The 16,879-nt window shown below is 37.4% G+C and overlaps 1 protein-coding gene across 1 annotated transcript in view; it reads right to left on the bottom strand.

Annotated features, from left to right (window-relative positions):
• Window positions 1–10,822: 10,822 nt before the first annotated feature.
• The window catches only part of LOC121381547, an 83,982-nt gene continuing 77,925 nt past the window's right edge, over window positions 10,823–16,879 (bottom strand). The window contains exons 6-8 of the mRNA XM_041510879.1: window positions 16,535–16,595; window positions 13,382–13,517; window positions 10,823–11,080 (exon numbers count right to left, since the gene is read on the bottom strand). Of these exons, the coding sequence (XP_041366813.1) occupies window positions 10,823–11,080; window positions 13,382–13,517; window positions 16,535–16,595 (455 nt within the window). The remainder of the gene's footprint in view (window positions 11,081–13,381; window positions 13,518–16,534; window positions 16,596–16,879) is intronic.

Here is a 16,879-nt window from a genome sequence, read left to right as displayed (position 1 = left end):
TACAGATTTCAAAAGTCGAGTTAAGCAAATCGACCTGCACATTAAGAACAGTATTGACTTAATGTGCGCCCTGCACTAGACTGTGGTGAGCGAAGTTAACTGGGGGGGGGGGGGGGGGGGGGGGGGGGGGGGGGGGGGGGGGGGGGGGGGGGGGGGGGGATCGAGTCATGTGCTCCCCTGTAAAATATTTTGAAAAATAATTATTTGCTTCAGCAGAGAGGGGTTTTGACCTGCCAAAACCCAACTCCTGCTGACGTGCCTGCTGTCATTAATAGTATTATTATAGTCTGTATATATATCCTCAATATATTAATTGCTAACCTAGTCACTGTGAAATGCAATTCTGTTTCGTTTGCAGGCACGTATAGTGACACGGGGGCAGGACGTAGCTCAGTGGTATAGCGATCGCTTGATGCGCGGTCGGTCTGGGATCGATCACCGTCGGTGGGGCCATTCATGCTTTAGATAAGGGGAGTTTCCGAAACAATATGAGACGGTTTATTGTGAACTGTTTTAAACTGATGCGTACGCCAGCGCTACTTAATACAGTTACTTGCATTCATTTTTAGCCGGGGCAGGGGGTCCTTGCCATTGGGCTATTTCTCGTTCCAGCCAGTGCACCACGACTGGTATATCAAAGGCCGTGGTATGTGCTATCCTATCTGTGGGATGTTGCATATAAAAGATCCCTTGCTGCTAATCGAAAAGATTAGCCTATGAAGTGGCGACAGCGAGTTTCCTTTCAAAATCTGTGTGGTCCTTAACCATATGTCCGACGTCATATAACAGTAAATAAAATGTGTTGAGTGCGTCGTTAAAGCTGCAGTGTCTGGAATATTTTTTATTAATTAAGCATTTAGAACAGACGATCCAGTTCTGTTTGGTACATAAAAAGCCCACCACATCGCTATAGTTTCGCAATGCTCGCTTATCTACATTATCTAGGTCAACTGCAAACCCAATGGCCAGCTTGTTTTTCTTCAATTAGCGGGACGCCAGTAAAACTTGGAATTTACGCGATTTGCGCAGGCGCTGAGCTTCTCACGTGATTTTGAACAAATTTAACGGTGTTGATTGAGGGGTCGTCTCATACCTCCAAAATATATTTATATCCATAGAGGTATGGTACAATACCTTTCCAGGGGTCGGTGGGGGATTTGCCTATAGACTGCGTTGAGCGAAGTTTATATGGGGCCATGTTCCCCCAGAAAATATATTTTAATTGTTTTTATTTTGGTCAGGGAAGGGTTTCGACCCCCAATACCCTCCCCCCTGCAGACCTTCGTTTTTGACGGGCGCGAGCGCTATCACGCCCGTGAACCCCCGTCAACTCAATCTGACGCAAAATAACGCGCCCCTAAATTGAACAAATCACGCTTGTTTTGTTTGTTTTTTAACTCCGCCATTTTAATTGTTTATTGAATCCAATCCACAACGCCACAAATCTTTCCATTCTGTTCACAATGAACTTCCTAGAACACTGTTTACATATTGAAACACGATTGGTTGGTTATGTTTACACTGAGCCAATCAGCTAGGAGTTCACTTCTTATTAAGATCTCATCGGTTTTGTATGTTTAATTTCGTACAATGAACGTAATGATCGCGAAATGTATTTATACTGTCGTTGTTTTGATCACGTACAGGAAAAATAATAGGTGCGTTGTCCAATATATACATATATTATTATAATGTTTAATGTATAATGTTGATATCACAGTAAACGCGTACACAAACACAAAATTATTTAGTAAAGCAGGTTTTGTTTTCGTAAATAACATAGCGATGTACTCGTAGACATTTATACTTTCTGTTTCACGATACTGCCACGTGATTTAAAACAAAGGACATTGCCCTTGGTAGAGTCAGATTTCTAGTAGGCCTACATGTGATCGGTTGACGGGACCCTGAAACAAACATACACCGATTTAATTTCAAGTCAGTAATTAAATTTACATTAGGGTGGTTATGTTGGTTTTTTTTTTTTTTTTTTTTTTTTTTTTTTTTTTATGGGTTGCTATGATTCGAGTTAGCAGTATAATAAATGACGTGTTAACTACAGTACACCGATAATTAAAGTTAATCCTGTTTGTAAAAATATATATTTATAAAAGTTGTAGTAAGATATATTTGGGTAGAAAACAATAGATGTTGACATTATCTCTGTTATGACATTATTATTATTATAATTTTTAAGTAGAGACTTTGAACGTACATGACGTATATTATGATATCATGATAAATGTGATAACCCTGTGTCATGTGGTTGTTACACTTTTAATTTCTTTTTAGTTTAAATGATTTACAAATAGGCCTACTGACATTATTTCTGTGAGTGTTTTATTAAATATTTTACAGTTAGAATTCTTAATACCAATACCATAGTTGTTACAATGCCAATTCACATTCAGTTCACAGGTTTGTGTCCATGGAGAAATCATATCATTCTGCGATGAAGATTAAAATTATTGTACTTGTTTTAAATAAAACAGAATAAACACAAACAAATCAGTTTCAATTCTTTATTCATAAATAGTCAACAGATTATCATGATTCAGAATTTTAATGCAACATAATATGCATGTAATATATAAGAAATCGATAAATGTTGTGTTCATGGTGTTTCTTTTTCTTGTGAAAGACTGCAATGGCCCATTCCTTCATCTTTGAGAACTATCAATGAATCAATCAGTCAATCAATGGATGGATAAATGGATGGATACATGCATGTATGCATGCGTTGGTGGGTGGATGGATATGGTGGGTAGTTGGATGGATACATGTTTTAAAATGCTGTATATATGTTTTGTGGGTGAATTTATTTTCTGCAATCAATGTGCAGGGACATGTGAATGACTTACCTTGAATAGAATCAGTGTGTGGCACAGCACGCACAGAACACGTGTTCAGCAGTGTTGGGGGGTGGGGGTGTATTTCCGAGTCCAAGCAGAAGCCAATAGGAATTCCAAACCTGGACTTGTCCCACTTATATATACAGCATGCCTGAACATTGGTATTTAAAATTATTTTAGTAATTGCTTTTGTAAATCTACGGGCACTGTTATTTAAAGCTATTTTCGTAATTGGTTTTGTTTGTTGTTCTGTCTCACTTTTGGTGTTTTACACCCTCATGTATCTTGTTCCATCCAGTGCACCACGACGGGTATATCAAAGGTCGTGGTGTGTGCTATCCTGTCTGTGGGATGGTGCATATAAAAGATGCTTTGCTACTAATGGGAAAATATAGTCGTTTTCCTCTCTAAGACTATTTGTCAAAATTACCAAATGTTTGACATTCAATGGCCGATGGTTAATATATCAATGTGCTCTAGTGGTGTCGTTAAACAAAACGAGCTTTCACCCTCTTGTAATTAGTCTTCTGTTCTTGTAACATGATACCTGTCGTTTCTTCAAACCAAACTTCAACGATTTTTTGTTCACTGCTGGCATATTGTAAAAAGTTAAAGTTAATGTTTGTTTCGTTTTGTTTAATGACACCACTAGAGCACATTGATTTATTAATCCCGCTTGACGTGCCCTTTTTAATGACTTTTGGGTTGTTGTTTTTAAAATAAATTAATCATCCACAATATTCTTAACAAAATGGTTTTAAAAGTGCGTCAACACCATTTTTATTTCAAAATATTTACAGGAAGCATGTTCCCGATTCCTTTTGAAGCTCGGCTTATTTACCTCGACAAACTCAAATTGTCCTTTTTAGGTTTGTGACCCTGCCTCTTTACAAAATCATCGATCCGTCCCTGAAATTAGCCATATTTTGCAATATTGATACCTTGTCGTTTGGGTTTTGACTCGTTCTCCGTGTATGTTGTAACCTTTAACAGCTAGATTGGAAATTTGTTGTTCACTGCTTCTGATTTGAAAGATTAATTATGTACTAGTTGCAGCTGCCTCTTCGGTATTTTGGTCGCTAATTGGGTGCGATTGAGTACAGCTCCATGTAAGGTTCAACAAGTATGATGTATTCTGATTAGTATAGTTTGTAGTATACGGCCTACGCAATACAAATACGGATCTTGGTGTCAAAATTATTCACCTGTGCTGAAAACAAATATCATGATGTACCTAATTCACCCATTAATTATATTTATTCTATTGTATATAAATTAGGGTTTGTATTATTAAAGGTGCTACACTGTAGTTCCAATAATTATGTTTGAAATGTCGGTGGCGTCGTTGTTAAGCCCTCGGACATAAGGCTGATAGGTACAGGGTTCGCAACCCTGTACCGGCTCCCACCCAGAGTGAGCTTTAACGACTCGGTGGGTAGGTGTAAGGTCACTACAGTGTACACCCTTTTCTTTCTCACTAATCACTAACAATTAACCCACCGTCCTGGACAGACAGCCCAGATAACTGAGGTGTGTGCCCAGCACAGCATGCTTGAACCTTAATTGGATTATAAGCACGAAAATAAGTTGAAATGAATTGAAATGTCGTTTCATATTTGGGTACATAAGGTCATAAACTTCACAAAAATATATTATTGGACACTTTTTTTATTAGTAGTACATATTACAAGACTAAGTATATATAGCAATTTTCACAAACCAAAAACAATTCTCGTTAATATTCAGAATTTGTCTTTAATTAACATATTTGTTAAATGAAAAAAAAAGTGAATTTAATGTTGGAAATGTTAAATGCACATTATGACAGAATTCTGTGACAGCTGATGTGTAGGGGTCACAGAAGGGTTTTGTGGCCTTTTATCCAGATTCCAAAATAAAGTACAGAGGGCCCATTGTTTGATGGTACCTAGATGATAGATAATAAATTACAGATCATAGACAGATCTTAAAGTCGAACAACAGCACTGCTGTTTTTCAGTTACACGCTACTGCTGTTAACAGGGGTCGAAATTGGCTGAAATTGCTGTCGGACTTTCAGTCCCACAAAACTACGAATTGTGAAGGACCGAATCAGAGGCTGCCAGACCAAACGTGATCATAAAGTATAAACGCAAAATAATTAGCGGTATGACGGGACGGCAAGCAAACACATTTACCGGTCTTTGGTGATGTTGAGCGGTAAAAAAACGATCGGGAGTATTGGTAGCAGTATACAGTTAGCGTTCTTGTGCGCGCAAAGCGTTCGGCTGTTGGTTTTGCACAGTACAATGTTTGAAGGCTAATTGTTTGGAATAGGAAGTAAATTCTTAAGCTTAGTGATAGCCAAGGAGTTATTATTAAAAATGACAATCGGTTTGTCACCAGCAGTGAAAAAGGTTTATCTGTAATGAGGCTTGGTATTCATAAACTGGGTTTTCCTTGTGACAAAAGTGGGCCGTGATAATTTTGTGTAATTTTGAAACAAGCTGATGTTGCGAAAAAATTAATAATAGCTAAACCTTTGTTCAAAGGTGCGTTTTTGTAAGGTTTGATGAGCAAAGTTTACATAAATATATGCGTGATATCCGCCAAATCCCACTTGGATGTGTTATGTATGGATGTGAACATTGCAAGAAACATAAAACTCAAAAATAATGCTGGTTGGACACATTATGGTGAAAGGAACACAGACATTTAACTAAAAGTATTTAAAATAAGTCCTCTTTATAATTTTGACCGTTTTTGTAATATCCTTGAGAGTAAAAATGTCTGTATCTTTCTTTATATTTAAACCACAGGTTGGCATTTAGGATGCTATGGGCTGGTATGCATAAATCGCAGCCGAAGATTCACAAATAACAGTCGTCTGCTACCATTTCGACCTCTGCTGTTTTGAAAATGTTCTTATGAAATTATTTAGGAGAGCAATTGCTCTTATCGTCTAAATGGGAAACGAATCTGCGAGGCGTTGGTAGATGTACCTAATATTTACAGAGTATATTATATTAGCATGTGAAAAGGCGAGCAGTTTTACGCGAGCACAGGCGAGCGGGGGCAATTGCTCGCGTCAAACAAAACGACCGTGATGGTGAAACAATATAAAAGTTTCTGGGGGTGTTCTTGGAGATATTAGAATCTGATGAGTTGGATGTGTGTGTGGATGTGGGTAATTTTCGGCATGCTTCGCCACAGGGTCATGTCAAAAACAGGTAAGGCATGCGTATATGGTATGAGTAATTTGTGGCATGCTTCCATCAGAGAACTGGGGCGATATTTAGCTAAGTCGGTTAAGTGTTCGCTGGAGGTGCTTGCGTCGCAGGATCGAACCATCTCGGTGGATCCATTCAACTGATTTTTTTTTTTTTTCTCGTTTCAACCTGTGCACCACAACTGGTCAAAGGCCGTGGTACGTGTTTTCCTGTCTGTGGGAAAATGCATATAAAAGATCCCTTACTACTATTGGAAAAATGTAGCGGGTTTTCTCTGTTGACTACGAGTCAAAAATACCAAATGTTTGACATCCAATAGCCGATGATTAATAAATCAATGTTCTCTAGTGGTGTTGTTAAACAAAACAAACATTAACTTAGAGTTGGTCATCTCGGACAAATGGCTCTCAGGTTCCATTGAAACATTGAAGAATCTGGTCATTTTCAACAAAACAACTCCGGGACGGACCCAAGATTTTGTAAGGGTGGTTACAAAATTATAAAAAGGCAAGTTTGAGAGAGAGAGAGAGAGAGAGAGAGAGAGAGAGAGAGAGAGAGAGAGAGAGAGAGAGAGAGAGAGAGAGAGAGAGAGAGAGAGAGAGAGAGAGAGAGAGAGAGAGAGAGAGACACACACAGAGAGAGACAAAGAGAGAGACACACAGAGAGAGATAGAGAGAAAGAGACAGACAGAGCGAGATAGAGAGAGACAGAGAGAGACAGACAGACAGAGGCAGAGAGACAGACAGAGACAGTGACAGAGAGATGTTACACATTCTCCCCGGACTATTTTGAAATAAATAAGGCACGTTTTCATAGCAATTTAGTTTTGAATATTGAGGATGATGACTTAAAAAAGAAAGAAAAATCCCCAAAACTACCTAAAACGGACACTTCATTGGAACTGTCTCGTTCCAACCAGTGCACCACAACTGGTCAAAGACTGTGGTTGTGCTTTCCTGTCTGTAGGAAAGTGCATATAAAAGACACCTTCCTGCATTAAGAAAAATGTAGCGGGTTTCCTCTGATGACTACGAGTCAGAAATGTTTGACATCCATTGGCCGATGATTAATTAATCAATGTGCTCTAGAGGTGTCGTTAAACAAAACACTTTTTTTTCTGTGGAATTGTGCTAGGTTGTGACGTATACACTAGGCTCGCAGAGGGCGTTAAAAGGGTACTCTCTCTCTCTCTCTCTTTGTCTGTCTGTCTTTCTCTCTCTCTCTCTCTGTCGCTCCGTCTCTGTCTGTCTGTCTGTGTGTGTGTGTGTCTCTCTCTCTCTCTCTCTCTCTCTCTCTCTCTCTCTCTCTCTCTCTCTCTCTCTCTCTCTCTCTCTCTCTCTCTCTCTCTCTCTCTCTCTCTCTCTCTCTCTCTCTCTCTCGTAGGGCCACAACCTCAAGTCTAGAGAGGGGCCACACACCAGCATTTTATCATTATTTGTATATAGTAGGAAACCACGTACAGTTTCGTCCTCGAGTGGGGACTACACAATCACCCCCTCCCACGTTTCCTACCGACCTGTGCACTATGCAGTTTTATAAACGAGAATCAATCCAGATTCAAATATATTTACACTTCAGCGCAGATGGGTTAATAATTGCCTTCTCTGGTATTAATAGTTCACGGCCAAAGGAAGGTAATCCATTCAGGACTACTGAAAGTGGAACCAATACACCAAGGAAATGGTTTATTTAACGACGTACTCAACACATTTTATTTACGGTTATATGGCGTCGGACATATGGTTAAGGACCACACGGATATTTAGGGAGGAAACCCGCTGTCGTCACTTCATGGGCTACTCTTTTCGATTAGCAGCAAGGGATCTTTTATATGAACCATCCCACAGACAGGGTAGTACATACCACGGCCTTTGACATGCCAGTCGTGGTGCACTGGCTGGAACGAGAAATAGCCCAATGGGCCCACCAACGGGGATCGATCCCAGACCGTCCCGCCCCAATAGAACAAAGTAGTTGAGACTGGGGACGATCTGGAAGAGTTTGTTTCAAACAGTGCAAGCTAGATATACATGTATATATTTCAGACACGACGCATTTGACGGTGGTGTCGTGGTTCAGCCATCGGACGTAAGGCTGGTAGGTACTGGGTTCGGAGCTCGATAACAGATCCCACCCAGAGCGGGTTTTTTGACGACTCAGTGGGTAGGTGTAAGACCACTACACACTCTGCTCTCTCACTAACCGCTAACACTCCAGATATTTGAGGTGTGTGCCCAAGACAAGCGTGCTTGAACCTCAATTGAATATAAGCACGAAAATAAGTTGAAATGAAATTTACCCCCCCCCCCCCCCCCCCCCACACTCCCCAGCTTATCCAGAACGTAATTTAGCATTGTTTGGTATTTACGTATTATTTTAACAAAAGTTTGATTGTCTGACGCTATATAACCGTAAATAAAATGTGTTGACTGCGTCATTAAATAAAATATTTCCTTCCTTACAGACAGATCTTTTGACAGGACAGCCTCATAATAGTATTAATAAAAAAAACCCGGCCTCGGTGGCGTCGTGGCAGGCCATCGGTCTACAGGCTGGTAGGTACTGGGTTCGGATCCCAGTCGAGGCATGGGATTTTTAATCCAGATACCGACTCCAAACCCTGAGTGAGTGCTCCGCAAGGCTCAATGGGTAGGTGTAAACCACTTGCACCGACCAGTGATCCATAACTGGTTCAACAAAGGCCATGGTTTGTGCTATCCTGCCTGTTGGAAACGCAAATAAAAGATCCCTTGCTGCTAATCGGAAGAGTAGCCCATGTAGTGGCGACAGCGGGTTTCCTCTCAAAATCTGTGTGGTCCTTAACCATATGTCTGACGCCATATAACCATAAATAAATGTGTTGAGTGCGTCGTTAAATAAAACATTTCTTTCTTTCTAATAAAAAAAGAAGAAAGAATTTAAAAACTATGAAAGAGTGATATATGTGCAGTTAACAGCATACTAGTATATATACATGGTATATGTATTTAATTTAACTCACTTCATTTGTTCAACAAACACGTTTATTCAAAAACATATATACTCCAACAATGTACAAATATCATATATACAACAAAGACTCGTCCAAACTCTTTATAAAATTAAATGGTTCGGCGTCAAAAACCGTTTATTTGGTAGATAGGCCTCAGATTACAGTTATCTTCCCATTTGAGTGTCCAAAATCCGGAAGTTTCACCGCGCAAGTAGTCTGCTGTTTGACTGTGATTATTTCATGGCAGACAGCTATGAAGTTGCAACTGTTTGACTGAAGTGACAGGGGATAGCATGTAGTTTGTAAACATGTGTAACATGTTGACATTGAAGACTTGTTTGTGGTAATTCCGGCCCATGCAAAAGTAGTGCTTTTTGTGTAAAATGGGTGTACTCCGGCCTGGTTTAGAGGGTGTGTCTGTTTAAACCAATATGCTGGGAGAAAGAGCTGGACAACAGGGGTTGTCCTTTTCAGGGTATGTGTCCCCCATGCAGGCAAAGGTACATACAAAACTTCACGGGCCTGCTGATATTAATAAAAATGTTATAGCCACTAAGGCTATATAGAAACATATAGCGAAATTAATTGTGGTCTGAGGCCAGATCTGGCCACAACAACGAAAGTGACAACAAAACAAACAAACAAACAAACAAAATGAAACAAACTCTGACATAAAGGTGTATATATTCAGTATAGCAATAGCTATTTCGACTGCGGAAAGGTGTATGTATATATATTAAAAAGCCCCAGTTGGCTTGGCTGGTGACCAGAAATTGTAAACAAAATAATGGATCAAGAAAATTCGTTTAATTTGTAAAGTACTCTCTTACATCTTGTCTTTGTCTCTATGTGTCTCTGTCTGTCTGTCTCTCTTTCTCTCTCGTTCTTTCTTTCTCTCTCTCCCTCCCCCCCTCTCCATCTTTGTATCTCATTCTCTCTCTCTCTCTCTCTCTCTCTCTCTCTCTCTCTCTCTCTCTCTCTCTCTCTCTCTCTCTCTCTCTCTCTCTCTCTCTCTCTCTCTCAATCCGAGGATCGAACCTATCCGGCGGACCAAGTGCTCCACGACTGGTATATCATAGCTGAGGTGTGTCCAGGACAGCGTGCTTGAACCTTAATTGGATATAAGGTCGAAAATAAATTGAAATTAAATTACTGTGATTATAGATCCAAATAAAAAAAATAATTCCAAAACAGAAAACAGGTAACAGATTTAAAAAATAACCATGATAAAATGAACAAGACACAACCATTGCGTTACACACACGTGACGAAACGGACATTCAACAAAATAATAAAACTGATGATATCCAAAACATTTCAGTAGTTTGAGATCATTTCAAGTAGTATCATTCGGACATATTCGGTCGTATTCATACAACTTATTCCGTTTCATAAAATCCCTACATTTACAATATTAACAAGCTACAGAACAAAAGTTAAATATTGTACAATGACCAGCAATGTATATTTGAATGTAATCTCTCGGCCAAAAAAAAAAAAAAAAAAAAAAAAAAAAAAATCCCTGCATTTACAATATTAACAAGCTACAGAACAAAAGTTAAATATTGTACAATGACCAGCAATGTCTATTTGAATGCAATCTCTCGCCCCCCCCCCCCCCCCACACCAAAAAAAAAGGAAAAAAGAAAAAAAGTAATAATACAAAAATAAAATAAATAAATTAAAAAACCATGGTGATCATGATGATGATCGTCGTCGTCGTCATCGTCATCATGTAATAATGATCGCTTCTGGCCCACATATATTTATTACACGGTCCCGTGGCCGTTGTACATAAGCCTTCCTTTCTTCGATCCAGTAGACTTCATGTAGATATACTCCCGCTTGTCTGGTTTCGAACCTGCGTTTTTAAGCAGCGACTCCTGGCGGGCCAAACCCGGCGAATTTCCGTTCGAGCCTATGTCGTAATTTGTGGTGTTCGAGTATGTCCGTGCATTTCCGGAATGTGGCGAGTCACTTTGGAACAGTTCCAGTGGTTGAAACAGCCCCTTCAGATGAGATGAAACCTGCCGCAGATATACAAGAGGTCAGTAAATATAACAATACAATCTTTCATCTGTGTTGGAAGGTGCCAGCAACTGGAGGGATAAGTAATATAATATTAATTCACCACGACTGGTATATCAAAGACCGTGGTACATGTATGTACTATCCTGTCAGTGGATCTCAGGACAATCCACTTAATTGTTGGGAGGGAGATATGATAGATAGAAAGAAAGAAAGACATGTTCTATTTAACGACGCACTCAACACATCATATTTATGGTTATATGGCGTCAGGCATATGGTTAAGGACTACACAGATATTGAAAGGGGAAACCCGATGTCGCTTCTTCATGGGCTACTCTTTCCGATTAGCAGCAAGGGATCTTTTATGTGCACCATCCCACAGACAGGGTAGTACATACCAAGGCCTTTAATATACCAGTCATGGTGCACTGGCTGGAACGAGAAATAGCCCAATGGGCCCACTGACGGGGATTGATCCCACACCGACCGCACATTGAGCGAAGTGATATGATAGTGGCACTTGGCTATTTGCATTACCAAATATATGTATGTGCTAGAACCTATATACAATTGTAAATACTGCCAGCAACGTCTAGCAGTGATATATATATATATATATATTATATATATATATATATATATATATATATATATATATATATATATTATATAATATATATAATTGGAGGTAGGTGATTTGGGTTATTTTGTTATGTCTTGTGGGTGTGCATTTCAATCGTGGATACTGCCACATAGTGTTGTTTTAAAGATGTTTATAAAGTAGAGTCCTATGTTACAAGGTTCCTGCCTCGATAACAAATACGTGCACTCTCTAATTTAGATGCGGAGTTGCTAAACTGAACGTTGAAACTGGTCGATGTAATAATACACAGCTGGAAGAAAGGACAAGTTTTAGTTGTCTTATCCACATTTACAACTAGTGTCCCTTACTGCTTAACTGCTCATTATGTGCTAACATAAGGGTAGAACTACTTACACACCGCAGAACTTTATTTTTTATTATGATCACTGCACAGAGATTGTGTTCGATCTTGTCCTGTCTCTTAGATGCCAAAACCTGCCATAGCATTCTTAAATATGCAAAATCCCTTTTATGAGATGATTTAAGTATACTATTTTAACTGTATATATCTTACTGTTTTTTTATTTATGCCGCCATTGTTTTAACTGTACTATATTGAGTTGTTATCTTTGTTTGTCTTTTAGATATTTTTAACTCAGTATATAGGGTTCATTACAATTTTATAATTTATAATGCTTGTATTTACGTGCTAAATTGTATTCTTTTGTAATCACATGAGAGTTTAATAAACTATCTGTCTGTCTATCTGTCTGTCATATTGTCTGCTAACCCTACCATTTCCAGACATCACGTCGCATCAGAAACCATAGTTACCTGGTACTTACCTCTCCGTTAAAGTAGCAAAAGATCAAAGCAACTACAGCGCCCTGAAAATAGTATCAAATTAAACAGTGCTATATTGATTTGTTTTAAACAGCAGATTTGAACTTACTGGTTCGTGCCTCTCTTATAATTTGTGTTTAATTTACTTTCGTGCTTATATCCAATGAAGATTTAAACAAGCCCGGTTGTGGTGGCCTTACATCTTCACATTGAGACGTTGAAATTGGTTGTGTGGGTGCTGGTACCGGGATGCAAACTCAGTGCCTTAGCAGTTATACTATTGAGGCTGGTCTCTTAAAATTATCATCATCATCAGTATCATAATCATCATCATAATCATTATCATCATCACCATCATCATCATCACCATCTTCACCATCATCATCACCATCTTCACCATCATCATCATCACCATCTTCACCATCATCATCACCATCTTCACCATCATCATCACCACCACCATTTTTATCAAATACAACGAACATATCACAAATCAGTCTCATCTATATCATTTGACATCCACCACTTCACCATTCATTTATAATGGGAATGCCCAAGACGGGCGTGCTTACAACCGCGACCGTAACTACAGTTCATTAGGCTTCCATGTTTGTGGAATACCTGGTTGGCCGAGTGGTTATGGTCGCAGGCTGTCAAATACCATGCGAATTGGTGCAATAGATTCTAATCCTGCCATTTGACACTTAGTGTTTTTCAAAATATTACACATACATACACACATACGCACACACGCACGCACGCACGCACGCACGCACACACACACACGCGCGCGCGCGCGCGCACACACACACACACATACACACACACAAGGTATATGTACTTGTTACTCTTACTGTTGTTTTCTGCGTACCTGTGAACCCACGACCACTTTTGCAAACATCTCATAAGCAATTATTGTACTTGATTCCGCGTTGGGTCTGTAGACGACGAGGAAAAGGTGAAGGCCAAAAACCGGAACTAAGACACACGTGGCCTTGAGGGCTCGTCTAAAATAGTTACATACCAAACAAATCATGACAAATCGTCGATTCTGTTATAGCTAATTAATTTTTTCACAAATGATAATATCTATTACAATATTTATAAAGACAGTGTCAATTGGTAGGTGATATTTATTTCTAATAACGTTTTTTAATATAAAAATAAAAATGTTATTTATCACTAATAAGAAACGACGACATGTACTGCATTTATTGCAAAGTTTATCTAATACAAAATTTAATGCCAGTATGCATTACAAATATTAATATATATATAACAAATGGTGTTATTACAAATTATACCTAATATTATCTATCACAATAATGGTGATTAAATAATGGCGATTGCCACAATTCATGGCATCTATTATAGATAACGATATTTTTTATATAAATTGCTGTCATCACAAATGATCATATTTATTACAAACAGTGTATATCACAAATAGTGGTATGTATTACATATTGTACGAGTATATATTTGAAATGAATAAATATATTACAAATTATAACTATTTCAAATTTATTACAAATTATATATTCTTCAAATGAAGGTATTTATTATAAATTATATCAATCTCAAATGGTTGTATTTCTTAAAATGTTTATCTATTTTATATGAAAGCATTTATTCCAAATTGTATCTATTTCGAATGAAGGCATTTATTTCAAACTGTTCTGATCCGAAATAATCATATTTATTACAAACAGTGTATATTACAAATGGTGGTATGAGTATCTATTTGAAATGAAGGAATTTATTACAAATTGTATCTATTTCAAAATACGGTATTTATTATCAATTGTATCTATTTCAAAGTATATCAGTTTGAAATTAAGGAATTTATGTCAAACTGAATCTATTTATGATGAAGGCGTTTATTATAAATTTTATATATTTTAAATGAAGATATTTATTACAAATTGTATCTATTTCAAAAGAAGTTAATGTTACACGTTTTATCTATATGTTATGATGGTATTTGTTACAAACTGTCTATATTTCAAATGGTAGTATTTATTACAACTTGTGTATATTTCAAATGCTGGTATTTAGTGTAAACTGTATCATTTCAAAGATGGTATTTATTACAAATTGTATTTATTTCAAATGATGGTATTCATTACAAATTTTATCTATTTAAAATTGAGGTATTATTACAAGTTTTATCTATTTCAAATGAAGATATGTACATGTACTGCAAACTGTGTATATTACAAATTGTGACTCTTTCATATGATGGTATTTATTACAAATTGTATCTATTTTAAATGATGGCATTTATTACAAATTGTATTTATATCAAATGGTGGTATTTATCACAAATGTTATCTTAAATCATGGTATTTATTGCAAATTGTATCGATTTCAAATTGTGGTATTTATTACAAACTATATCTTTTTCAAATTACAAATTGTGTATCTATTTCAAACGATGATAGTTTTGACACATTATTTCTGTTTCAAACGAAGGTATTTATTACAAATTGTATCTATTTTAAACGGTTGTTTTTATTAGAAATGTTTGTTAATGTACCTAATTCTTCTCTCTTCTTAGTGTCCACTATATATTTTAGACTAGGTATGATCCTGTTAGTAAAATTTGCATTTACTAACCTGTAACTACTGGGCTCGTTTGGGTGTGATTGTAATGTTGTGAGCAGAATACGAAGAATTCCCAGCAAAAAGAAAATGTTTAACTGTAATAAAAACAGACAATGCATTGTACATATTCAAGAAAAAGAAAATGATAACTCTCATAAAATAATAATAATAATAATAGTTTTAATAATAATAATAATAATAATGATAATAATAATATTTATAATAATAATAACAACAACAACAACAACAACAATGGATGGATGGATGGATCGACGGACGGACGGACGGACGGACGGACGGACGGACGGACAGACAGACAGATAGATAGAAAAATAAATAAACCCAGAAAGCAAACAGTGTCCTACAAATTCCCAGCATAAAATGTGTAACTATAATAACATCCAACAAAATATTATGTATTCCTAAAAATAGCAGCAGATTTAAATCTAATAAAAACAGACTATATATTTTCAGCAAATAAAAAAAACATGGACTGATTTCATTGTCTACATTCAGAAACAGGATGAACTATCTGGAGCGGGGACCACAGTTTCTAGTGGGCGAGGGAACAAGCCACATTTTTTAATCATTATTTATAGAGAGTAGAAGACCATAAGTACCTTTTTGTCCTCGGGTGGGAGGTTGTGGGCAGAACCCCATCCCAGGTTCCTACGGGCCTGATATCACTCTGTTAACGAATTGCCCTAAACTTCTTATGCGAAGTTGGTTTTTTTTTCACTCACACAACCCATTAGAATAATTTCAGGAAATACGTATTATTTCGCCTCTTCAAATATAGTAAATTATTGCCTATATACATATGATTATGTTCTCTAAATATTTAATCTAAAAAACGAGAAGTATGCTTAATTAATATCACTTACCACGATGCACATTAAATTCGGTATGTAAATAATCCACTCAAAATGACCAGCATTTTGTACCCAGCATCTGCAAAAAATTATCTTTAATATCATATTCTATCTTCGTTTTAATATCATAATTTATAATCAAAATGAAAGTAAAACTTAATAGTCTAGAATGCTGTTATGTTGATTTTGTTCACAATTTCATTTATTGCAAAGTTCATTTGCAACCAATTTTAAAACGTCAAAGAACTAGAGTATGATATTATTATTACTACATGTATTTTAAATCAGTAAGTCTGTAATACACTAGAGCACTTTGATTTATTAATCATCAGCTATTCGATGTCAAGCATTTAACAATTCTGATATAATTTTAAAATGAAACGCTACATGTTTCCCATTAGTAGCAAAGGAATTGTTATATGCACTTTCTCACAGACAGAGCAGCACATACCGCGGCCTTTGATACACCAGTCGTGGAGCACTGGTTGGGACGCATTTGAGGGGAAAATGGATAAAACCAGTTCTGGTCGTCTTTAATTACTAACCCTTCGTCCGCTCGTAACATCCGTATGACAGCATACACCAATACTGGTATTATAGACACCACTGTTAAAAAACGAGAGACAGAGAAAAATTAATTAAGAATACCAAAATTGCTGGTTTTGAAAGCCAAGTGCAGATGATTTTGAAAATAAAGCTCTGTTCTGTGCATGTTTAGGTTCTTTCTAAGTTAATCTTAAGAGTAGCAGTCCTCCTACGGGCGGTGCAGGAGGGGTGAAACATCCTGTTACGAATCTCCTAGCGGAGTGGCAGTCCTCCCACAGGCGGTGCAGGAGGGGTGAAACATCCTGTTACGAATCTCCTAGGGGAGTGGCAGTCCTCCTACAGGC

The sequence above is a fragment of the Gigantopelta aegis genome, chromosome 9 (assembly GCF_016097555.1).
Source record: "Gigantopelta aegis isolate Gae_Host chromosome 9, Gae_host_genome, whole genome shotgun sequence".
NCBI lineage: Eukaryota > Metazoa > Mollusca > Gastropoda > Neomphalida > Peltospiridae > Gigantopelta > Gigantopelta aegis.
Note: the sequence above shows the minus strand (reverse complement) of the source record. Positions and strands in the feature narration are given on the sequence as shown.